The following is a 25,575-nucleotide window of genomic DNA, read 5'->3' as shown; positions in this document are numbered from 1 at the left end:
AGGGATTTGGATAAAATGCCACCAGCTTTGGAACAACAGTCCTGGGCTACTGCAGGCAGATCATGTACGAGGTAGATGAAATGTTAAAAACACAGGGATTTGGATAAAATGCCGCCAGCTTTGGAACAACAGTTTTGCACAGTTAAGAAAAATCAAATTCTGAAATACAGTAATGACAGCTTTTAAAAAATGGTAATATAAACTTCTTTGTCTGTTCAAAGGTGTCTGGAGAAGCAAATGAAACTCAAATTTCTGAAGCACTGAAGCGGTACAGTGAGCGGGCATTCTTTGTGAGGGAAGCACTCTTTCATCTATTCAGCCTTACACACATTATGGAAAAAACAAAGCCTGAAATTTTAAAGGTAAAAAAAAATACACTTCAGATGAGAAAATCTTGCTCTGTTCTGTAAATTTAACTTCAGAGGAACATCTGGAAAGCTTATAATATACTGAAAACTTAGTGTATGTTATGTAGCTTTCTTCTGCCTGTTTAGTTACTTGATTATTGCTTGAGAGGTTTAGTAGAAATCATTAAGCTTTTGTTAATGTTCATGTGAAAGTGATTTATGTGGTAATGGTGTGGAAGGTGCAAAATAGTTGATTTTCCTCTGAAAAGAGGGACCAGGCTAATTCAGCAGCAGTATGAATTCATTTTAAAAATAAATACTTCTGAATATGGCTTAGAATAGTCTCCTAGTATTGCATTATGACATGCTAACTATTGAACAAGTATTGCTTAAAGATAGACAGGCTATTGAGTTACCTGTAGGAGTTATTAGACTAAAAGCCTGTCCCTAGGACACTAACTTTGTATCATTGGCGCCCCAGAGGTAGTTTAATCTTTATCATTCCAATGGAAGGAGAGATCAGAGAGGTTCAGTTTTCTAACAAAAAAGATAATTGATCAATATCGTTCAAGTTAAACAAGTGACTTTAAGAAAACATCATGATTCTTCCACCCCTACTGTGTTAGCAGGAGATATTGCGGCTCGATCATGTTAGTGTCAATTGCAAAGAGAGTTTGGATATTCAATCACCAGCAAAGATTACTCTTCCATTTCCCTGCGTATAAGTATTTGTGACAAGTTTACAAAGCCAAAAACGTAACCTGATAAGGGATGGCTATAGGCCTATGGTAAATTGGCAGCCGCCTTGCTGTAGTAGCACTAAGATTACTGTGGTTACTTACAATAGGCCAGTACTGTACCTTTTCTATGCTGCAGACTTTGTCCATCTCATTCCTGCTCGTGAAGGGTGTTTCTGTTTCTATGCAGTGTGTGCAGCAGCTTGGGGTATCAGAACTGCCTCAGAATCTTTTGCAACATGTGCAACATCTCCTTTGAGAGATTGCTGCAGCTGGTGCAAAGCACTCTGGGCAATGTAAGTTATCTGCTTTAAATGACTGAGCAAAAGCAGAGAGGCTCTTTCGGGATGCTGAAATGTCACTCACTGGGTTGCTGAATTGAGTGAGAGGTAGAGAGGAACTGTGGTGCACAAAATCACATCTGCTTCTGGCACCAGTGGATCCAGGATTGCTCTTCAGTATGTGGATTTGTACATAATGTGAATATGATTTTTTTTGTCTTTCAGCTTGTGGTTATTGGAATGCGAAATCATCCTCTGAACTTGCCTGTGCAGTTAGCAGCAAGTGCATGTGTGTTTAACTTAACCAAGCAAGATTTAGCAGCAGGCATGCCTGTTCGACTACTGGCTGGTGTCACTCACTTACTCCTTAAGGCCATGGAACATTTTCCAAACCATCAACAGGTAAAAATATTAGGTTTTGTTTTTCTGTGGATTTCTCATCCTAACAGGAGGCCTAATAATAGAAATACAGCCCAGGTGCTGTGAAGTGTTTCTGCTTTCAGAATATTTTAATGTTATGACGTATTGACTGTAAGTTAAATAGAGCCTCAGCTGTCTTGTAAGCTTGCTGGGGGTCTAACCATCCCTGTAGATATTGCAAAACAATAGGAACTTAGCAGAGAAGAGGCAAGGTCTTGACTCCACCTCAACGTTGGCTTTGAACAGATATACCCAAATATGTTTGTGTACGGTATGCACACTTGATTTATTGTAACTTGAAAGGCTCATCTTTGTGACAGTTTTATTCTTAGATTGCAGTTCATTAATATAATCATGATGCATGACCAAACTTGTAGCGGTGCAGTCTGATAGTTAACTTAGTAGAGTTAAGGATCTGTGGTTGTGCTATTGCTACAAACGGCATCACTGTACAGTGAGATTCCACCTAACAGGCACTAATAGTAGCTGCATTTTCCCACTGATAAACACATGGGCAAGGAATGTCTGGTGCCTTTCTGTCCTTGATCTATGCATTCCCTGGAGTCACTTCCCTGTTAAACTCTCTGCCTCATAGGAGTGCAGTTTGTAGAAGCAGTGTTCCTCTAGCATGGCTTTTTTAAAGCCTTTATTTTACTGAAATCAAACTAATCAACAAACTAGGGCAATAAGAGGTAAATAAAAGAATAATGCCTATTGTCATCTCTATCAACCATTGTATGCACAAAACTCAGTAACTGTGCTAAACATTTCCTCACACAGCAAAAAACAAAGAACCAGAACAGAAAGGAGAGACACAAAACAGGAGAGATACCACCATTAGATATCTGACAGCTATGCCCCAATGATTATCACCATGATATTATCATTATCCAGGCAGGATTGAGTTAAGTAAAAGTCCAGAACTGATTATGTTGTCCTTTACAAAAACAGCCTTGAAGTTTATGGTAGAGAATTTTGGATATATGGGTGCAACGTCTCTCTACATGTTGTCTGTGGGTTATTGCTCAGTAAAGCATGACTCAGTAAAGCTTCCCTCCAAAGAGGAATGTGGAAATGTGGAAACTTCTTGTGTAGTCCCTAATTACAAAACTCATTTTGGATGATAAGCAGCAAAGTAGCAGCAGACCTGGCAGGATTTGCTTGTGAGTTGTTTCAAAGAGGTCAAGCTAGTTGAAAGGTGTGGGGGTTATATCACATTCCACAGGCTGTGAGGAATGAATGCCTACCTTTTCCCAAAAGTTAGCAAATGCCTGATATAACGAAAGAGGCTGCCATTCTCAGCAGTATATTTTGGGCAATTCTCAATCTAAAATGTCAACTTTAAAGACTGTGTACTGGGGGCAAATAAGCCCTGTTTTTAATATCTGGTACAGTGTTTCTCTTCCACCATGGGTCTAGAGCAGTGATTATCAGACTGGCTTTCAAGCTGCAACTGGCTCTTTAATGTGTCTCCTGCGGCTCTTTGTAGCACATGATATTAAAACACTCTCTGATTTAATTATTAACCAGTCAGGATTCTTTTACTATGTTATTAACTAATTAAAATATCAACTTGCACTAAGTTATTAACTTATTTGCTGTGAGAATAATATTTAGTTGATATATATATATTTCTCCTGTCATTCACACTACTGTGGCTCTTTTGGGTAATGTTGATCGCTAATTTGGCTCCTGAACCACTGAGGTCTAGACAGTTTTGATACAGACCTGTTTTTCCAAATATTTTGGGGGTATTTCTTTACCCAAGTCCACTTCCAAAGGTTTTCTAGTATTTTCCTCTGTTGGCAACAAATTAATAATTTTTGTAGTCTGGATTTCAGAGATCATGAATGATTTGCAGATTTCATTAATTGTGATAGGCTAACTGGCCTAGAGTGCTCTGTGTTTTGGGATATAGCTTTTAAGAAAGTTGTGGATTTTTAAAAACTCTTTCTCCCACTTCATTGGACCGTTGAGTTTAATAGTAAGAGGAAGAAATGTTTTAGATGCAAGACTGTAGTACAGCCAATTATATCTTTGTAGCCATGTCTACCTGGCTCTTATTAAGTTGTTGACCCTACCCATTTGAAGGTCAGTTATGAATAGTCATTCTAGAAACCTTAATTAACAATAGGAAATTGGCATTGTACAATTTGACACCACTTTCCCCCCAAAAAGCCTTTATACTTTGTATTGGGTAAAGAGACCGTGTGAAACTTGACTCCCCAGTATGGTATGGCACATTCTGTAGTGAAGAGGGTGTTGTTGTTATGTAAAGGACTTTGCTTTGTTCTAGAAAAATTATTTGTGTTCTTGATTTGACCCTTCTCTTGTTTAGAAATATAACCATTTACAGTACAGTACATGATCCACCAAACTTCCACAATTCTGGTGTAACAAGGAAGCACTTTGAAATTTTTGTATTTTTCTGCTGAACACTTTTTTGATCCCCTACAGCTGCAGAAGAACTGCCTTCTTTCACTATGCAGTGACAGGATCCTTCAGGATGTTCCATTTAACAGGTAAATTTAATCCTATTAATTAAAATGAGATGTAGAATAACGTATCAGTGGGTTTTGGTTGTTACTTTTTAATCTAATCGCCTTCTATGATGAGATTACTGATTCTGTGGATGAAGGGAAAGCAGTGGATGTATTGTTTCTTGACTTTAGCAAAGCTTTTGACACTGTCTCCCACAGTATTCTTGTCAGCAAGTTAAAGAAGTATGGGCTGGATGAATGTACTATAAGGTGGGTAGAAAGTTGGCTAGATTGTCGGGCTCAACGGGTAGTGATCAATGGCTCCATGTCTAGTTGGCAGCCGGTGTCAAGTGGAGTGCCCCAGGGGTCGGTCCTGGGGCCGATTTTGTTCAATATCTTCATAAATGATCTGGAGGATGGTGTGGATTGCACTCTTAGCAAATTTGCGGATGATACTAAACTGGGAGGAGTGGTAGATACGTTGGAGGGCAGAGATAGGATACAGAGGGACCTGGACAAATTGGAGGATTGGGCCAAAAGAAACCTGATGAGGTTCAATAAGGATAAATGCAGGGTCCTGCACTTAGGACGGAAGAACCCAATGCACCGCTACAGACTAGGGACCGAATGGCTAGGCAGCAGTTCTGCGGAAAAGGTCCTAGGGGTTACAGTGGACGAGAAGCTGGATATGAGTCAGCAGTGTGCCCTTGTTGCCAAGAAGGCCAATGGCATTTTGGGATGTATAAATAGGGGCATAACGAGCAGATCGAGGGACGTGATCGTTCCCCTCTATTCGACATTGGTGAGGCCTCATCTGGAGTACTGTGTCCAGTTTTGGGCCCCACACTACAAGAAGGATGTGGATAAATTGGAGAGAGTCCAGCGAAGGGCAACAAAAATGATTAGGGGTCTGGAACACATGACTTATGAGGAGAGGCTGAGGGAACTGGGATTGTTTAGTCTGCAGAAGAGAAGAATGAGGGGGGATTTGATAGCTGCTTTCAACTACGTGAGGGATGGTTCTAGACTATTCTCAGTGGTAGAAGATGACAGGACAAGGAGTAATGGTCTCAAGTTGCAGTTGGGGAGATTTCGGTTGGATATTAGGAAAAACTTTTTCACTAGGAGGGTGGTGAAACACTGGAATGCGTTACCTAGGGAGGTGGTAGAATCTCCTTCCTTAGAAGTTTTTAAGGTCAGGCTTGACAAAGCCCTGGCTGGGATGATTTAATTGGGGATTGGTCCTGCTTTGAGCAGGGGGTTGGACTAGATGACCTCCTGAGGTCCCTTCCAACCCTGATATTCTATGATTCTATGATCTCCTGGATTGTAGCGTTTATCTTTGAAATATGCTAATTGTTGGCCTAGTCTCAGGAAAAGAGAACTCTGCCATTTTGGAGACCTGATTTTGATTCATAGGGTTAGATTATGATCTCAGATCCCATAGTAACTCGTGTATACGTGAGAATTTTTTGGGCCCATAATTCACAATTATATGGCTTATGGGTCTGAAAAAATCCTTGTCTAGACAAGGCAATTGACTTCAGTTAAATTACTCTAGCTCTACACTGGAGTAACAGAGATCAGAATTTAATCCCCAGTTTGCTGACTCTCTGGAATTGTGGAAGTGAGTTTTGTCATTTTGCAGTGGTCCCTTTATTTAAAAACTTTGGAAGGCTTTGGAGGGTTTGCATTCAACATGCCTAGGTCAGATGATGAAGGGTAGAGAAAGTGAGGGGTTATCTCTGGTTTTAGGCCAATTCTCCTTCAGCTCTTTACGGAAGAGGACCTTGTGCTTTTATATTAAACCTCTAGTAAAAGAGACACTGGGGGAGCAGATCCTGAAATCTGAGTAATCCCTGTGATCTTGGTCTAATTGAAGATTTTATATTTTCTGTAGCAGGCTGGCAGACTGTAAGCTCTTCATGTTTTCAGTAGACAGATTTCTTTTGGTGGTTTTCCTTGGCTTACCTAAAGGTTGTTGTAAGAGTTGATGTTGAAACTTTTCTGAGTGTTGCTCTGTAAATTTCACTCATTGAGTGGGCTTGAGACTAGCTTTGCCTGCTCTTAATTCCACTGTTCACTTCCACCATCTTGGGACAAAGCACAGTGCTTCCAGTTTCGACTGCCTGGGGGCATCCTGGTCTGATGTGTGGTGTGTATTTTCCTTTTTAAAGGCTTATGTGACTTCTGTTCTGAAAATAAAAACTGTTAACTTTCAGGTTTGAAGCAGCTAAGCTTGTTATGCAGTGGCTGTGTAACCATGAAGATCAAAATATGCAGAGGATGGCAGTGGCTATAATCTCCATTCTAGCTGCAAAGGTACAAGACTTATAAATGTAGAAGTGCTGAAGTATAATTTACTGGTTCCTGATGATTTTTCTGATATTCCCTAATATTTTTGTTTATAGCTTTCAACTGAGCAAACAGCTCAACTTGGTGCAGAGCTCTTCATTGTTAGGGTAAGTCCAGTGCTGTCTCTCTTACAAATTGCTACCCTGGATCTCCTATTTTAAATCATTTTGAAATTGGCTACAGTTAGGTGTATTCTATCAAATTAAAAATAAGCAGTTACATTTTACCTTCCGTCAGTACTGCTACCAGGAAAAGATTGGCACTCCAGACTGTCAGGAGGGCACTCACTCACCATGTTAATGAGGGTGGCCTGTGGGCCCAGTAAATAGAAGCCAAAGTAAATAACTTGATTGTGTCAGGACTTAAATGACTGCAGTATGGATAGAAAACTCAACTCTGACTCAAACTTTTTGTTGTTTGCAATGAACTTTACCTTGAAAACAAGCTCCCATGGACATGTTTACATTGGCATGCAGGTACAGTACATGGGGCCACTGTGGTGTCAGCTGGCTGGAGCAATACATAGAGGTTAAACTAGGTATCTCACATCTTTTAAAAAAGTTTAACATGTTTTTACTGGAGTTTGGAATAAAATTGAGACACAGAACAAACTCTCAGAAGTCATTGTTCGTGGGACCTGGTTTCAGGAGCAGTCTGATGGCTTCAGCTCCAGGGCAGTGGAAATACAGATTTCAGACATGTCTCTCTCAGTTTCTGGAGAGACTATGATGCAAAACACATCTCTGATGGTGCCTTACTTACGGCCAACCAGTATACCAAACTACATTTCCTTAATGTCTGTGCAGGATAGATGTTCAAGTGAAAGCTATTGATCAGTTATAAACCTTAATTGTCTTCAGAATAAATTAGGTGTCTTAGTGGAGTTCATTGCAGAACCAAAAAAGTCAGAATCTTGATCCAGCTTATTTGATGCAAGTCACTAAAAGTAGTGGGTACTAGCAATTAAAACCAAATGGAGGTTTAAATTAGTATTTAATATTTTCCCCTACCAACCTTAGTTTAATGTTTTTCTCTTTTTAAAAATGTGCAATAGAATATTTAGGAAAAATTGTCATTGCTTGCAACAATCAAACGGAGGTGGTGGTCTTGTACAGTTGGCCCATAACAATCCTGCAAGAGGTTTAAGAGGTAGAGAGATGGAAAAAAAACAACTCACAAGCATGTAGGAACAAAATTAAAAAGGCCAACTTACAAAACAAGATTAAACTAGCTAGGAACATAAAATGTTTTCTTGTTACCCTTTACAAATACATTAAAAGCAAAAGGAAGATCAAGGACAGGTAGGCCCATTACTCAACAAGGAGGGAAAGGCAATAACAGAAAACACAGCAATGAGTGAAGTATTAAATGTCTTTTTTGCCTCCTTTTTCACCAAAAAGGTTAGCAGTGATTGGACGTTTAACACAGTGAACATCAGTTTAAATGGGATAGGATCTGAGGCTAAAATAGGGAAAGAACAAGTTAAGAATATTTAGACAAATTAGATACCTTAAAGTTGGCAGGACCTGATGAAATACATCCAGAATATTTAAGGAACTGGCTGAAGAGATCTCTGAGCCACTAGTGATTATCTTTGAGAACTCATGGTGGAAGGGAAAGATCCCAGAGGACTGGAAAAGGGAACATATAGTACCTATCTATAAAAAAGGGAATAAGGACAGCCCATAGAATTATAGATCAGTCATCTTATCTTTGGTACCAGAAAAGATAATAGAGCAAATAATCAATCAGCTTGTAAGCACCTAGAAGATAATAAGGTGATAAGTGACAGTCAACATAGATTTGTCAAAAAAAAAAAAATCATGTCTAACCAACCTAACATACTACTTTTGACAGGGTAGCAAGCCTGGTGGATGGGGGAGGAAAGCAGTAGATGTGAATCTCGACTTCAGTAAGGTTTTTTGATACTGTCTCCTAAGCAAACTAGGGAAATATATACCCTAGATGAACCTACTATAAGGTGGATGCACAAGTGGTTGGAAAACTGAACTCGGAGAGTAGTTATTAATGGTCCATGTCAAGCTGGAAGGGCATATTGAGTGGGGGTCCCACAGGGATCTGCCCTGAGTCTGGTACTATTCAATATCTTCATAAATTATTTGGATAATGGCATAGAAAGTGCACTTACAAAGTTTGTGGACAATACCAAGTGGGGAGGGGTTGCAAGCACTATGGAGGACAGGATTAGAATTCAAAATGATCTTGGCAAACTGGAAAAATGGTCTGAAATAGGATGAAATTCAATAAGGACAAATCCAAAGTACTACTTTGAGGAAGGAATAATCAATTGCATAAATACAAAATGGTAAATGACTGCGTAGGATGGAGTATTGTAGAAAAGGATCTGGGGGTCATAGTGGATCACAAACTAAATGAGAATCAGCAATGTAATGCTATTGCCAAAAATGCTAACTTCATTCTGGGATATATTAGCGGAAGTGTTGTAAGCAAGGCATGAAAGGAATTCTTCCAGTCTACTCAGCACTGCTAAGGCTTCCTCTGGAGTATTATGTCCAGTTCTGGGCACCACACTTTAGGAAAGATCTGAACAAATTTGAAAAAGTCCAGAGAAGAGCAACAAAAATCATTAAAGGTGTAGAAAACATGATCTACAAGGAAAGATTGGAAAAAAAAGTAGGTTTGTTTAGTCTGGAGAAAAGAAGATTGAGGGGGGACATAAGTCTTCGAGTATGTAAAAGGTTGTTACAAAGAGGAGGGTGATAAATTGTTCTCCTTATCCAGTGATGACAGGACAAGAAGTAATGGGCTTAAATTGCAGCAAAGGAAATTTAGGTTAGACATTAGGAAAAACTTCCTAACAGTAAGGATAGTTGAGCGCTGGAAAAAATTACCTAAGAGGTTGTGGAATGTCCATCATTGGAGATGTTCTTTCATCATCTAACATGTTCTTTCATTTAAGAACATGTTAGACAAACACATGTCAGTGATGGTCAAGATAATGCTTAGTCCTTTCTCAATATAGGGAACTGGACTAGATGACCTATCAAAATCTCTTTCAGTCCTACATTTCTATGATGCTATGAATATACTTGCTCTCTTATAAAAGAATACAATCATGAGGGTGTATAAAAGAAAAATAATTAGTGGAAATATACGGAAAAACTGACTGTGTTAATTGCTAAGTATATTAATCTCCATTCTAATCAGAGATGCAGTTACTTATTGCCCTAGTCTGTGCATAAGTAAACAAAGATGATGATATAGGTATAGCGCACACACCTTCAAAGTTAATTTTCCTTTTTGTTCTTCCTTTTTCAGCAACTTCTACAAATAGTTAAGCAGAAAACAAATCAGAATCTCGTGGATACTACACTCAAGTTTACCCTGAGTGCGCTTTGGAATCTCACTGATGAATCTCCAACCACATGTAGGCACTTTATTGAAAATCAAGGGCTAGAACTCTTCATGAGAGTCTTAGAGGTGAGGACTATGGTTTATGCAGTGGATTTCGTTCCTTGGTTCTAAAATTTCAGCATTAACAAACAATTATTTTGTGTCTTACATAAGCTATGCTTCACTTTACAGTCCTTCCCATCTGAGTCATCTATCCAACAGAAAGTTCTTGGCCTTCTGGTAAGAAGAATAGAAAAATTATAAATTTTACAGAAATACCAGTTGTTCTTAATTGTGTCCATATTTAATTTCTGTTTGAGAATTGGCTTAGATCAGGGGAGGGCAAACTACGGCCCGCGGTCTGGATCTGGCCCATCAGGGCTTTCAGTTTGGCCCGCAGGATTGCCAGCCTCTGGCGCAGCGGGGCTAAGGCAGGCTCCCTGCGTGCCCTGGCCCCACGCCGCTCCCGGGAGCGGCTGGCACCATGTCCCAGCAGTCCGAGGGGGTGGGAGAGCAGAGGGCTCTATGCATTGCCCTCACCTGCAGGCACCGCCCCCTGGAGCTCCCATTGGCCGGGAAAGGGGAACCGCGGCCAATGGGAGCTTCGGGGCTGGTACCCGCAGGTGAGGGCAGCACGCGGTGGAGCCGCCTGCCCTACCCCACCCCCAGGAGCCACTGCCAGACATGCTGGCCACTTCCAGGAGTGGCGCAGGGCCAGGGCAGGCATTGCCTTAGTCCCGCTGCGTGCCACTGCCACCCCAGAGCCGCTTGAGGTAAGTAGTGCCAGGCTGAAGCCTGGACCCCAAATCCTACCTGCACGTCAAGCCCCTGCCCTGAGCCCCCTCCCGCACCCCACACCTCCTCCTGCATCCCAATGCCCTGCCCTGAGCCCCCTGCTGCATTCCGCAGCCCTCCTGCACCCCAACCCCTTGCCCTTAGCCCCTTCCTGCACACTGCACCCCTCCCCACACTCCCTCCAGCCCCCTGCCCCAGCCCTACATTCATGGCCCTGCATACAATTTCCCCACCGAGATGTGGCCCTCGGGCCAAAAAGTTTGCCCACTCCTGGCTTAGATGGTACACTGTGAATTATACTTTATTTTCTTAACCTTTAATCTTACATATTGGGTTCTTGGGAGTTATGCGTTTTTGACATCATGATTTTTAAACTACATTGCCAGTGTTTCCAAAGCATGACCTTATGTAGGTGTGGCTATTTAATAGTTATTATGGACAGTCTGAGCCTTCAGGAAAGAGCAGGGAGTAAATCCTCAAATGACTTCAAGGACTCAAAAGAAGGTTAAAGGTTAAAAGTCAATGGGACTTTAGGGTCCTACATCACTCTGGGTAAATTCTCAAAAGGATCTGTTTAGAAGTTTTTATTCTTTTTTAAAAAAAGAGCGTAAATAACTTAGTGATATATGTCTTAATGGTTTGAGGGAGTCTTTCATGGAAGGGAATGTGTTGAGGTAGGAAGTGAACGCCGTTAACTTTTAGACAAATTCAGAGTAAAATGGGGAAATTTTCAAAGGCAAAATAGATGCCTAGCTCTCATCTATGACTTTGAAATTTGCCTCTAATATCCATACATATGACTGAGTTGAAGTTATACGCCCGTTAATACATCATTATTTCTATTGATATTTTCTCAATTCTGTTTTTCTACAGAACAATATAGCAGAAGTGAAAGAGCTACATTCTGAGCTAATGTGGAAGGACTTCATAGACCACATCAGTAAACTATTGCACAGTGTTGAGGTAGAAGTCAGTTACTTTGCAGCTGGGATTATTGCTCATTTGATATCTCGAGGAGAGCAGGCCTGGACATTGAGTCACACTCAGAGGACATCTCTTCTTGAACAACTGGTACAGAAATAGCTAAATTTATTCCCTGCTTTTGTGTTATATTAATATTAATTGCCTGTAATTAGCATTAAGAATTACAGCACTTGGTTCTCTATCTTGCAGCACTCAGCCATTTTGAATTGGCCAACGCCAGAGTGTGAGATGGTTGCCTACAGGTAACTACTGCCTTGATTTAAAGTTTGGAACTTACTAACTCTAGCACCCTTCAACTTGCTCTGAAAATTAGAGGTCTCTGCCTGAAGCATTGTAGGCTGCCTGCCAAACATTGTCCCTATGAACAAAACCATGCTTCTGGATGGTACCCTCTAGTATCTTACCTTGGATAAGGTGGCTTGGCCTTTGGGAGTGATGGGAGAAATAAGTCAGCCTGGGTCTCCTTTCAGAGGCGGATATAGGGCTGTTCTTTTCCTGTCTCCTCCTACAGCCAGCCTTACCTCTTTAGGTAGACTTGCGGATTAATGTTCAAAGGACCATATGAAGAAACTAAACAGCATATTAGCTATTGAGCTACAGTAATATAGGGTGGTATTGTGTGCCATAGATTCCTGGGTTTTAAGGCTGGAAGGGACCATTAGATCATCTTGTATGACCTATTCTGTAACACAGGCCAGGTACGCCTGCCTGTAAGTAATATGAGACACCAGATGCTATGGCTTAGAGTAGTGATTTACTGGTAAATAACATATGTAAACTATCTTAAGCACTGGGAACAAAAGTCAAATACTGCATCCAAGACTCTAATACAGTGGTTTTCAAACTGTGGGTCGGGACCCCATTTTAATGGGGTTGCCAAGGCTGGCATTAGAATTGATGGGACCCAGGGCCAAAGCCTGAGCCCCAACACCCAGAGCCCAAGCCCGAGTCCCACTGCCCAGGGCCCGACCCCCACTGCCCAGGGCCAAAGCCAAAGCCCGAGGGCTTCAGCCCTGGATAGCAAGGTCAGGCTTTGGCCCCCCCGCCTGGCAGTGGAGCTTGGACTTTGGCTTCCCTGTCCCGGGTGGTGGGGCTCGGGCAGGCTCAGGCTTTGGTGTCCCTTCCTGGGGTCATGTAGTAATTTTTGTTGTCAGATGGGGATTGTGGTGCAATGAAGTTTGAGAACCCCTGTTCTAACATATCACAATTGTCTTTCTTACCTATATCCTTAACTAAATATGTAGTGAAGGTATGGTCTCAGTAGTTATGGTATCCGAATGAATTGCAGAGCATCTGTTTCTGTTTTTTATCTGTAGGTCTTTCAACCCTTTTTTCCCCCTACTTGGCTGCTTCATGACACCTGGGGTTCAGCTGTGGGCAGTGTGGGCCATGCAGCATGTCTGCAGCAAAAACCGTATGTACTAAGATTAAAACTACTTTTAAATTCACCTCTCTTAACATATAGTCTACCAGGATAACTAAAAGAATCTAGGAAGTTCTCATGGTCTTCATCCTTAACTCTGATGGGAAAAGGCATGTTAAGGTTTTGCTTAAAATAGGGGCAGAAACTCTTTTTTAAACTATACTATTTTATCTACATGGATTTTATTTTTGATATGCACATTAATTAAAAACAGATGCATGTTAAACAGATACTTTATTGGGCTTTCTAGAAATGCATTTTGTTCAGAAATTTCAGCAATAAATAAAATACAAAGTTATGGACAACATAAATTCTCATTCTATTTAAAGAAGAGCAGAGAGTGTAGCAAGCAGTAATCTCCTGGGGTTTTGGGGTCATCCTGGTGGTTCTTCGAGTGCTTGTTCATGTCAATTCCATTCTAGGTGTGTGCGTGCCCATGTGCACAGTCGTTGGAGACTTTTGCCTTAGAGGTATCCGGAGGGTCGGCTGTGGCGCCCCCTTGAGTGCCGCGCTCATGTGGCGGTATATCAGGCGCCACCAACCCTACGCCCTCTCAGTTCCTTCTTACCGCCCATGATGGTTGGTTGAAGTGCCTTGTCTTGCATTGCAAGAGTGTTAGTGGTTCTTTCAGCCCATTATTCTGTCTCCTTTGTGGTTAGTTTTTAGGTACTTTAGTTTGACCATTAAGTTAAGTGTTAGATAGTTTTAGTAGTTAGAGTGCCGACTGGGACTTCGCTGCAGAGCAGGGCGTGTCCTGTTCCCCAGGCTTTTAGCCATGTTCAATGTGTACCAAGCCGATGCCTATCAGTGACCCCCACGATAGCTGTTTGAAGCATCTGGGGGAATCACACAGAAAAGACAAGTGCAGGATCTGCAAGAACTTTCACCTTTGAACTCAAAAGGAGTGGGATAGCCGCTTGAGGGCCCTCCTCATGGAGGCTGCACTTCATCCTGGCTTGGAGCCCTTCTGGTTGGAGTCCACGCCGAATACTTCAGTGTCAGCGTGCAGCACACTGCCGGCACCAGAACCTGCCTGGCACCGTTCCCCTTCGCTGGTGCCCAAGAAGTGGCTGAAGCCCAAAGGCCCATCAGCATCACAGGACAAGGGGGCTTTGAGCAAAGGATCTGTGCTAGGCCACATGCTCACCCTGGAGCTGCTGTGGTCGGACCCCCAAGCCCAGCTAGGGATCCACCTTCAACTCCCGGGAGCAGCAGGGGATCCCGGCCCCTCATAGTGCCACCTGTGCCTGAGGCAGCCCTGGCAATCAAGGACCAAGTAGGCCGGCCAGCACCTCAGATGCCAAGCCAGGCGATGGACCCAGTTAAGGCCCAGACCTCTAAAGCCAGTTATGGGACCTCCCTCCGAAGCAATGGAGCATCCCTGGTCCCCGGACTGCAGACATTGATCCCTGTCACCACGGAGTAGGGCCCCAGTGCTGCAGCCTCCATCTCTGGGTAGAAGATCCAGGTCTCTAACATCAAGATTGCCACCTTTGAGACATGTGATATCCGAGTTGCGACGCCCATCCCTGTACCTGCGGTACCACCAGGTCTCCCATCAGAGATCACTGCAGTGCAGATCCTCATCACCTAGGCAGTCCCGCTGGCATTGATCCCTCTTGGTGCGGGATCGTTCCTAGTCGTGGCACCAGTCTCTGACTCCCCAATACCACTATTCAGGCAGGCACTGTTCTTCGCCCTTTCCTTACCGGTCGCCGACAAGGATCAGCTGACAGACTCAGGCATCTATGGCTCTGCCCTGGTAGCCAGAAGGGCAGTGGTCCGAGATGGAGGGAGAGTTCAGCCCCTCACCTAGGTGGCTGCTCCATTTCGGCTACTGCTCCAGATGGATTTGCTGCCACAAAACCTTGGCACTCTCCTGCACCCAAACCTGGTAACATTGCGCCTGATGGCTTGGCTGCCGCATGGCTAAATGCAGAGGAGCAGGAGTGCTTGGCCGGAGTCCAGTAAGTCTTGCTGGGCAGCAGAAAGCCCTCCACTAGAGTGACCTACATGGCCAAGTGGAGGTGGTTTATGTGCTGGTCCTCTAATAAAGGCATTTGGCCTGAGCAGGCTTCAGTGCAGTTAATCCTGGACTGCCTTCTGCACCTCAAGCTCCAAGGCCTGTCCCTGTCATCCATTAAGGTCCATCTGACTGCTATTTCGGCTTTCCACCTGCCATTAGAAGGCAGGTTGGTTTTCACCTACGGAATGACTGTCAAGGGCCTTGAGTGCATCTAACTGCACATCAGGGACCCAGTACCACTGTGGGACCTAAATCTCATGTTATCCCGGCTCATGGCACCCTACCCTGCCCTTCGAGCCTCTGGCTTTCTGTTCTCTCCTCCTCCTTTCTTGGAAGGTCGTGTTCTTGGTTGCAATAACCTTGGCCCGCAGGGTCTCTGAGATTAGGGTACTTACTTCGGACCCGCCTTATACAGCTTTTACAAGGAAAAGGTCCAACTCTGTCTACACCCAGCCTTCCTGCCCAAGGTGATCTCCCAGTTTCATGTGGGCCAGGACATTTATCTGCCCGCCTTTTTTCGGAACCCCATAAGTTGGAGGAGCAGCGTTGGCTGCATTCCCTAGATGTTAGAAGGGTGCTAGCCTTCTACATTGAACAGACTAAGCCATTCCGCAAATCTACGCAGCTGTTCGTCGCAGTGGCCGACAGAATGAAAGGTCATCTGGTTTCTGCTCAAATCCATTTCTTCTTGGATCACCACCTTCTTTGCTACTGCTAAGACCAGGCAGAGGGGCCACCTCCAGTGAGTGTTGCCGCCTCCTCAACCAGGGCGCAAGCCTCTTCAGCAGATTTCCTAGCCCAAGTGCCTATCCAGGACATCTGTAGGGCGGCCACCTGGTTGTCTGTCCACACGTTCATGTCCTATTATGCACTTAGCCAGCAGGCCCGAGATGATGCTGGCTTCGGTAGAACAGTACTGCAAGCCCGTAGGCTGTGAACTCCAAGCTCACGTCCAAGGATATTTGTGAGTCACCTAGAATGGAATCAACATGAGCAAGCACTCAAAGAAGAAAAAACAGTTACCTACCTTTCGTAACTGTTGTTCTTCGAGATGTGTTGCTCATGTCCATTCCATTACCGCCCTTCTGCCCCCCGTCGGAGTTGCTGGCAAGAAGGAACTGAGAGTATAGGGTTGGCAGCTCCTGAAATACCAACTCATGAGCACAGCACTCAAAGGGGTGCCGCAGCTGACCCTACGGATATTGCTAAGGCAGAAGTCTCCGACTGTGCACGTGGGTGCACACACATCTAGAATGGAATGGACATGAGCAACACATCTCGAAGAACAAAAATTACGAAAGGTAGCTAAACATTTTATTCTAATCTCCATTCTGCAATGACTTGCTATGTAACATGAAGTGGGTTTCTTAATCTCAATGCCCCATTTGAGATCTGATGAAAGGTGCGGTAAGTGAAAAGTATTAATTCCCTTTTAGAGTACCTAAATGCAACATGACTGAACAAATTCACTACTTTCAATGCTCATTGTGTCTATTTCTCACGTGATTTAAGTGCATGTGCCCTCACTACTCTCCATAGTGTATGTGTATAGCAGCTTTCCTCCCAGAGATCAATGAGTTACTTTCAGTGCTGGTATGTAATGCCATTGACAGCAATGGTTTTGTGCCTGCTTATATCAGGGCCCAAATCACTTCTTCCACAACAGAAATGTATGTATACAACAGCACACAGTAACAGTGCATAACAGATTACCACAGGAAGGGAAAACTCCATTTCTTAGCTTTTTGGTCATATGTGTAGTGCTGTATAAATGTTCCGTAGGGATTTTCTTCTAGGGGTATACTGGTCCTAGGTCCAGGGTGACCATTCCCAAATTGAGAGATGAGCTGACAAAGCTGTATTATTGACCAGCCTAAAGATAGTGGAGTGTGTATAACTAGGACACTGTAACCTATGTGGCAACATTAAACGGAAATTGCACAGCAGGGACTCCAGCCTATCCCAAGCCCTTTTCTCCTTTGTGTATTCCCTCTCCCTCCCCCGAACCCCCACTGTCAGATCAGTATAGTGCCTGTTATATAACTTATTAATTTTGGTATATGTATTATACTGACCTAAATTCTAAATGTTACACGTGCTGTAGATATTTGAATTGACAATGAGTAATGGCCTGATAGAAATTGTCAGCATAGGGGAAGCTGGAGAAATTGGTAGCTAGGCAACAAAGCTTGGAATTACCATACAGGATCAGACCAGTGGTCCACCTGTTCCTCTGTGTTGTCTCCAACAGTGTCCAGTATCAAATGCTCCCAGAGGAAGGTGTGAGGAAACCCCACGGTAGATAGCTATAGAGTAACCTTCTTTTAGGGGAATCTTCCTAATGCATTATTTAGAGATTTCCCTGTGCCCTTAAGCATGACGGTTCAGTTGGGGAAGCATGGGAGCTTTTGGTTATTGATATGCAGGAGGTGGTGGGGCTCTTGGTACTGGGGAGGGGAGGCATTTATTTCCTCACCAACTCTCTGTTGGACAAGGACAGAGAACTTTAAGGTTGGGAGGAGTAGGGTTTAAATTCCTGGAGTGGGAGGTGTTCCCCTTTTGTCATTCCCTCCCCACACACATTGACAACCCTTGATAAGAACTAGCTGCCCCTCTGAACCATGCTCCAATATCTCACACAACATCCAAAATTGTCAGCTAAGTATATTGACTTCATTCTGCTAAATTTGATCAGCAGTGAAATATTTAATGTCCGTGCTTAAATTGTTAACCTCAGTGTCCTCCCACTGAGGTAACTGGGGACAGTTCAAACGTCTCCGAGCTGTTATTTATGGATAGATTTGTTGACAGATATTTGTAGGCAACTATCACTCCATTAAGTTACATTAGGCTCGTGATTTGAAAGCTATCTTTACAACCATGAGAGACTTAATTTTCTAAAAATGAAAACTTAGATTCTCAAGCTAAGCTGTGCTCCAGTTTAATTGTGCATTTTTGCATTATACACGTGGCTCCAGATATGATCAGTGCTCCTGTATGTAAGAGTGCTGAAGTCATGTATAGTTGAAATGTGTGTTACATACCTTTTTAAATCAATAATACAAATGGTCAGAAATGTGAAGTTTTGTATCGAGAGGAGGGGTGCATTCCTGGCAACTTACACTAGGTACCATTTTTAAAAGTCACATTTATCAATGGTCAGTGCATTGGGTTTCTGTGAAATTTTTTTCCTGTTCACTGAATAGGGCAATATTAATATTGTGATATTTCTGATACCATGTCATGCTAACTGATACATACTGCAGTCAACAGTTACAGCAGTTTGTCTGTTTAGGTACTTACTTAGATCACATTGGCATGTGAGTGCCAAAAATATTAGAGTGTATCATTGCAACACAAATGAGAGAGAAAAAAGTATTATTCACATTTGATAGGGTGTCACAGGAAGTCAGCGGCAGAGCTGGGAATTGAACCCAGATGATATGAGGCCTAGTCAAAGATCTTAACCACAAGAACCTTCTTTCCTATTACAATAAAATTTTATGGAATGACAATGCAATTTTATAGACACTTTTTCAAATGTCCTAAATGTTGACTGGAATAATAGATAGATCAGAGTTAACACCAACACCTGAGTGTATTTCACAACTGTTTTTCTTCTCTATAGACAGTTAACTTTTTTCTTATATCTCATTTCAGCTGCCAGGTATTGCAACATGTTAATTGAAGAAGGTGGATTGCAGCACTTATACAACATCAAGGAAAATGGCCAAACTGATCCAGATGTCCAGCGAATTGCAATTGCCATTCTAGATAGCTTAGAAAAACATATTGTACGTCATGGGAGACCGCCTCCATGTAAAAAGCAGCCACAAGCCAAGCCAAACCAAACTGAAAGCTGAAGGTATAAGTGTGTAAACCATCCTCTCTGTAATAATCCTTTATCACACGTGTAGTTGGAGTGACTTGTACTACAGTGGTCACCAGTGAAGTTATTTGCTAACAATTGTGGTACTGGATACCACTTGTGGTAACTCTTGGGCAAATGTCTACTTCAATGACAACTTCTAAGGGGATCTATGATCAATGCTTGATCTAGTCATACCTATAGGATTACTGATGACTACAGCAAGGTGGGACTTGAATAGTTTGGAATGCACATCCAAAACCAAACCTCTAGGAATATCTTGTTTTGTGACTTAATCGTGGGACACAGAGCTTGTTTCATCCATGTCATTGTTGAATATAGAACTGTTTACCAACTCAGTGTTTCAATAGAACTGTCTGCAAGAGTGGTGAATCTCACAATCACAGCTTTAAACAAAAATTCACGCATGCACACATTAAAAACACTGTACCACTTGTAACTTAAGGTAACCAGAATGTCCCATTGTTTATGGGCCCTCCATAAGCCCAACTGAGTCTTCAAAACACCTCGTCTTGGGACCTGCAACCTCTGTCCTTTGTCTCTCCAGCACTAGACTGTTGTCTTTTCCAGCTGTTGGCTTCCCTTGACTCATCTATGCTGTCTCAGCAAGGTTAGGATCAGCACTGCTTGGGTGCAAATGGGAAACACTGAATTGGCTGCTCTGGAGGAACAGGTACAGGTGGAAGTGGGGGCAGGGGAAAGCTTGAAATACTAAAAGGATAAACTGAGTTTGAGGTTCAAAACTTAAAACTAAGTTGTTGTTTTTTTTAAAAAAAGAAGTGGTAGGAGAAGGAGGGAACTCCACATCAGAGCTCAAAATGTTAGTTGAAGTAGAGTAGTCCTTCCCATCACATGGAGGTGCATGTCTTGATGGGAGAACCAAGATATTTGGTCATCTTTTTATAACCGATTATTGATTGCCTTGCCATTTCTTGTATATATTTTGTCAGTATTGTGCAGTGATTTGTATTCCCAATGCATTACAGTACAAAATATCACCCAACATCATATATAAGGTCCTTTGTAAATTGCATTGTTGTGCAGAGTGTGAAATTTTACATAAAGCTGTCAATGGTAAAAACGTATTTCTTCCTGTTGTTTGAGTTTAAAAGAGGTGTTGAATGAAATGGAGATTCCACAGCATACAAATGCTTGATTAAATACAAGTGATGGAAGCAAGCTACAATGTGAGCTCAAATTCCCTTTATTTCAAAGCATTGTTTACTGATTCTTCTTGTACTGTCAAATGGCTGTCTTCACATCTCCCTTCCAAACAATGGAACAGGATTCTACTATTGTTGAACTTTATTGGCATTTTAGTTCCAATTCCTGAAGTGAAAATCACTGTACTGTTTACCTTATGGGAAGGGACAGCTGACACAACACCACTTTACTTCACTATAATAGAGTTAACACACCACCTACAATCTGGAATAGTTTCATTACAGTGTGTGTGTTAGAAACATTAACAGACTGCTTTAGTAATGTTACCATTACCACATTGCATAATGCTTTGTTTTGTACAAAGGTATCATCTGGGTAGCTTCATTCCTCTACATACACCTGAATGTATGTAGTTTCCTTGACCCAAAAAGAAGTGAAAATTGTCAGAAATGTAAAATTATGGGACTTATTTTTTAAAAAAGTTCCGAAGAATTGTGTTTTATGGGCAGTTACTTTTACCTTTTAGACTGGCGAAGTCTTGACTTCTGCTGTGAAAAGTCCATTGCAGGAAATGGAACACACAATCCACCAATATCAGAGTTTATGGAAACTTTGTATCACTTGGTACTGAGAGGTTTTTAAATGAACATATTAACCATCTGGAATGCTGTTTTCCCCCCAGTAAGATGGCTATTCTAAACACATTAGATTAAACTATACAAAGTCTATATCGGTATATGACCCAAAATGGAAACTGGGGCACCAGTTTGGCTAGCTAGGACACCACTTCATGAGATTATGGAACAAGGATAATGCAGCCACACAGAGCTGTCACTAATGCACTCTTTCATGATCTTTAACATAGCCCATTCCAGGCTACTCTTCAGAAGTCACTGATGGTATATTGATTGTGGAGGTGACTACTACACTAAGATGTCTATTTCACTTGTGATATTTGCCATATTATGAATGAATAATCGGTTAATGCCTCTACTCTAACTTAAATGTTTCTGTAAATGTATGAACTGGTGAGGTTACCTTGATTGAAATTAAATGAGATGATTTACAATTAAGTAGTTCAAGCAATCTAAAGAATAGTGAAACTGAATTTTTTGCCCAAAGACTGATTGTTCCTGAGGAAGTGTCTCCTTATTCCAGTATAAATGTTTTATCAGTTTATAAACTACATTCATAAAACAAAACAAAAACATGTTTACCAAAAAATACATTCCTTCTAATAGAGGAACCAGTTCTGGTTTAGCTGACAGCATTCAGCTGTTTTAAGTACCCTTTATTAGAAGCTAAAGGACAAATCATTAGCTTGTCTGCCTATCTAATAGGATTTCATAATATTCTGAAACTGCTGTGATGGGAAGGTGATAGTTATACTTAGCATTTATCCCTAATGCCTTCTCTAACGTGAGATGAGGCTTTCTAACTGTTTTAAAAAAGGTTTTGAAAGTTATATAACTTAAATATTCTACTGTACATGTTTTAAATGAAATGATACAGCTCATGCTATACATTTACCTTGTTTAGTCTGTGAAACTCCTGGGCCAAATTCTGCCTGGAGTTCACATCACTGGTGAGTCAAAACTTATTTTCTGTCACCTATTGTGTGAGAGGTTTTTTTGTTGGTTTGTTTTTTTCTTTTTGAAATGTCCAAGTTTAAGATGAAGAGTAGAATGCAAAGAACTGCGTTTTAAAAACCATCTTTTCCCATAGCTATGATGATTTCCATGGCTTTTCCTTTGCTATCAGTATTTCAGCTGGGCTCCTGCTGTGTGACGGTTCTGGGCTGTTAGGATGGTATACAAACAGAGGTAACCTTTTAATTGCACAGCTTTCTCCCTAAAAGCTTTCTGAACAATTTCAGAATGTTACCCCAGCAACGCTTACCAACTACTGTAATTTTCAAGATTAAATGTACTTAAACAGGAAAACTGTTCCATGTGGGAATGGTGTCAGATCTGTCTTCATTCAGAGTTGAGTTGTATAGGAAAACTTCCTTTAATATTCATTGAATGAATGATGTACATTTAGTCTTGTGTCTTTATATGATGCTATTCATTCCTTCTTAAGCATTCTTAAATTATTGGATCAAAGTTAGGCAATGAGAAATGATTGTCAGTCTTATTTAAAAAGAGGGAGACCACTCAACTTCTTCACAAATAACCTATTACAAAGCCTTTCTGTTTAGTTTTTTGGCATCTTTTTGCAAAGCAAGTATATTGTTGCCATATAGCACAATCTGACTAAATGACAGTGCACTAAATCCATTGATGGATTGATAACAAAAAAAACAAACCATAGGGATCAGCAGCTCAGATGGTTATTGTATGAGAATTAATTTGTGGAAAATTGAGTTCTCATTCAAATTATGAACAAAGGTGATTATTTTTATTGGCAAAATCTGGCATTTGTGTTAGCAGGTGGCTTATGGTAATGGACAAAGTAACAGAGCAACAGGTCCTTATGCCACAATGGTGTGAATTTCTGAAGAAAGGGGGACATAAGATTGCAACATGCATTCTGTTGGACAGTGAAAAGAGGACAACACTACTTACTTGCACAAAAGCTTATGCAAGATTTACTAAGAAACCATAATTGTTTCCCTACGTGTACTACAACCTTTTAAACAGAAAATAGTTTTTTTTAAACTACATACTAAGTGTCAAATATCATCCGCCTTTCTTCTGTTTACACTGTGATACAGCAGCATAGTTCTGTAAAATGTGACAAATTGTTCAGTAAATGTAATGGTTGTGTTTTTAAGGTACTTTCAATTATCCAGACACAAAACACTATTTCCCCACAGGGTCCAGATGAGTGGGGCATGCTGCATATGGATTGTAACACACATTTCTAACCAATGCTTTATTTGGGTGTTAATGTTGTATGTTAACTATAGGCTTTGCCTAAATAAATGTGTATGTACGCTTTTTTTCTTTTAGAATAATGAATATGTTCCATGCTGTTTGACAGAAATGAGAGAGGCTGCATTGAGCCAAAACGAGTCCGTACAAAATGGACTATATATCTGTTTAAAGGTGTATTATTGTTTACTAGTAAATAATAATACAAGTTGCCACCATCTATGAATGTAGCAAAACACTTATTTCCCTTTGACAGTGTGACTGTCTTAAAATGAAAAACAAAGTGCATTACAATCTTACGTTACGATGTGAGTCAACAACTTTTTTGTTTCCATTAACAGAGTAATAATCTCTGTCAAATCTTTGGACTAGACCAGAAATGTGCTACCTGACCCATTTCCTTCCATAGGGGGAATTTTAGCTAATGTTTCTCTTGCTTTTGTAGAGCTTTTGTGATATTTTTTTTCTGATTTTACTAAATTTGATTCTTCGGGAAAATGGTTCTAGACAAGTAAAACTTTCTGTAAAAGTTCTTTCCATGTTTTCTTATGAACATTGAAGTACACCTCTACCCCGATATAACGCTGTCCTCGGGAGCCAAAAAATCTTACCACATTATAGGTGAAACCACCTTATATCGAACTTGCTTTGATCCACCGGTGCATGCAGCCCTGCCCCCCCAGAGCACTGCTTTACCGCGTTATATCCGAATTCGTGTTATATTGGGTCACGTTATATCGGGGTCGAGGTGTATCTAAACTGGAGATTGCTCAGTTTCCAACTTTTTAAAAATGGTTAAAGCAGAAATGAAAAACCATGTTTCTTTTGTTCTCACTGTGGTAATATATAAAATAGGATATAGAAAGGAGGTGGGGAAAAATAATTGATACAGATTAAGAAACAGATATTTTACAAACACTAATGAACAGAGTAAGCCCAGTGGATGGTTTGTATTTGGAAATGGGACATATAGCCAGCCTTTCACAGCTTGACTTGTGTGGTTGATCGCAATCAAAGTATTGTTATGTGGTGGCTGGCTCTATGGCCTTTGTGAAATTAATTTTGTGGTCTCAGAACAACTTCCACCCCAGTTTGTCCATTACCAAAAGCCACTGCAACTTGTACTAAATAGCAGCGTAAAACTTCAGCTTCTCTACTGAGACTCAACTGTTGGGAGACTGAATGAAGAACTGTGCTCTGATGTAGGGGAAATGGTCTAGAAGGACAGCCTCCCTCACACTCAAACTTCAGTGATACCTAAAGAATGATGGAGAACTGAGTCCTTCTCAGTATTCCTCACTTTGGGCCTGATTCTAATCTCACAGTAGCTTTGTACATTGATAGGCAGACTGATTTCGGAGGGGCTACTCACTTACCTTAGGGTGACAGCAAAGTCATGCTCTTCAGTTTTCATAATGCTTAAATACTATGATGATGACAGACACAACAGAATCATTATGACAGGTTTCAAAGTAGCAGCCGTGTTGGTTTGTATTCGCAAAAAGAAAAGGAGTACTTGTGGCACCTTAGAGACTAACAAATTTATTTGAGCATAAGCTTTCGGGAGCTACAGCTCACTTCATGCATCCGATGAAGTGAGCTGTAGCTCACGAAAGCTTATGCTCAAATAAATTTGTTAGTCTCTAAGGTGCCACAAGTACTCCTTTTCTTTTAACAGAATCATTGTAAAGACTGGTCATACTTACTGTGCAAGCCTAATTTCAGATGGTCTTCAATTTTCATAAAGTCATTTAGAATCGATGTTAATATGGACCTCAGACTGGAATCTGTTGGTTTATCCTCTGCACCCAGCTGCCCTGGGGGCTGATGCCATAAAAGCCTAAACCAAACATTGCAACAATTGTTTTTCAAGTACAATAACCATATGCTGTAGATCACTGGTTCTCAAACTAGGCAATGGTTTCCAAGGGAGGAGCGGGAATGTGTCAAGGGAGGTCTGAGCTGTGTAGCGTTTTTTGTTTGTTTTTTGAAGAGCTCTGGCTGTCAGCCCTGGGTGGCTGGGGCTTGTGCAGGAAGGCGACGCGCAGCTGGGAGATCGGGACAGCTGGAGTCCTGCTGCTCAGCCTCCTTCCCTGCCCTCAGTCCCTCACTTGGAGTTGGTGGGACTCTGGCTGTCAGCCACAGGGTGGCAGCAGCAGTGCAGAAGTAAGGGTGGCAATGGGGTGTTATCTGCTATGAAAAGTGATAACATGAAGAGGGGGCCCCAATCAAATAAGTTTGAGAACCACCCCTGCTCTAGATTGTGTGGTTTTCATATATGTCCTTCTCAGATGCCCAAAATATTTAGCTTTTAGTCTGGTGCCCAAAGGTATGCTTATTTTAAGTGTGACTCTGTTCTGCTATGTTTCAGGTAAGTGATTATGGATTTCTTACTCTGTGGATTTGATTCTACTTCTTTATAA

At 41.6% G+C, this 25,575-nt stretch overlaps 1 protein-coding gene across 3 annotated transcripts in view; it reads left to right on the top strand.

Annotated features, from left to right (window-relative positions):
- Positions 1–20,553, top strand: part of LOC141992520 (protein zyg-11 homolog B) — a 40,268-nt gene extending 19,715 nt beyond the window's left edge. Inside the window, exons 4-14 of one of the 3 annotated variants that reach the window (XM_074961723.1) lie at positions 222–362; positions 1,591–1,767; positions 4,243–4,307; positions 6,488–6,587; positions 6,677–6,727; positions 9,921–10,082; positions 10,188–10,235; positions 11,664–11,861; positions 11,964–12,016; positions 13,091–13,188; positions 18,884–20,552. In XM_074961723.1, coding sequence (XP_074817824.1) covers positions 222–362; positions 1,591–1,767; positions 4,243–4,307; positions 6,488–6,587; positions 6,677–6,727; positions 9,921–10,082; positions 10,188–10,235; positions 11,664–11,861; positions 11,964–12,016; positions 13,091–13,188; positions 18,884–19,086 — 1,296 coding nt within the window. In that variant the 3' untranslated portion in view covers positions 19,087–20,552. Of the gene's footprint in view, positions 1–221; positions 363–1,590; positions 1,768–4,242; positions 4,308–6,487; positions 6,588–6,676; positions 6,728–9,920; positions 10,083–10,187; positions 10,236–11,663; positions 11,862–11,963; positions 12,017–13,090; positions 13,189–18,883 lie in introns of all 3 variants that reach the window. The other 2 variants (XM_074961725.1, XM_074961724.1) reach the window with 2 other exon arrangements.
- Positions 20,554–25,575: the final 5,022 nt, after the last annotated feature.

This window comes from Natator depressus, chromosome 8 (genome assembly GCF_965152275.1).
Source record: "Natator depressus isolate rNatDep1 chromosome 8, rNatDep2.hap1, whole genome shotgun sequence".
Taxonomy (NCBI): domain Eukaryota; kingdom Metazoa; phylum Chordata; order Testudines; family Cheloniidae; genus Natator; species Natator depressus.
Note: the sequence above shows the minus strand (reverse complement) of the source record. Positions and strands in the feature narration are given on the sequence as shown.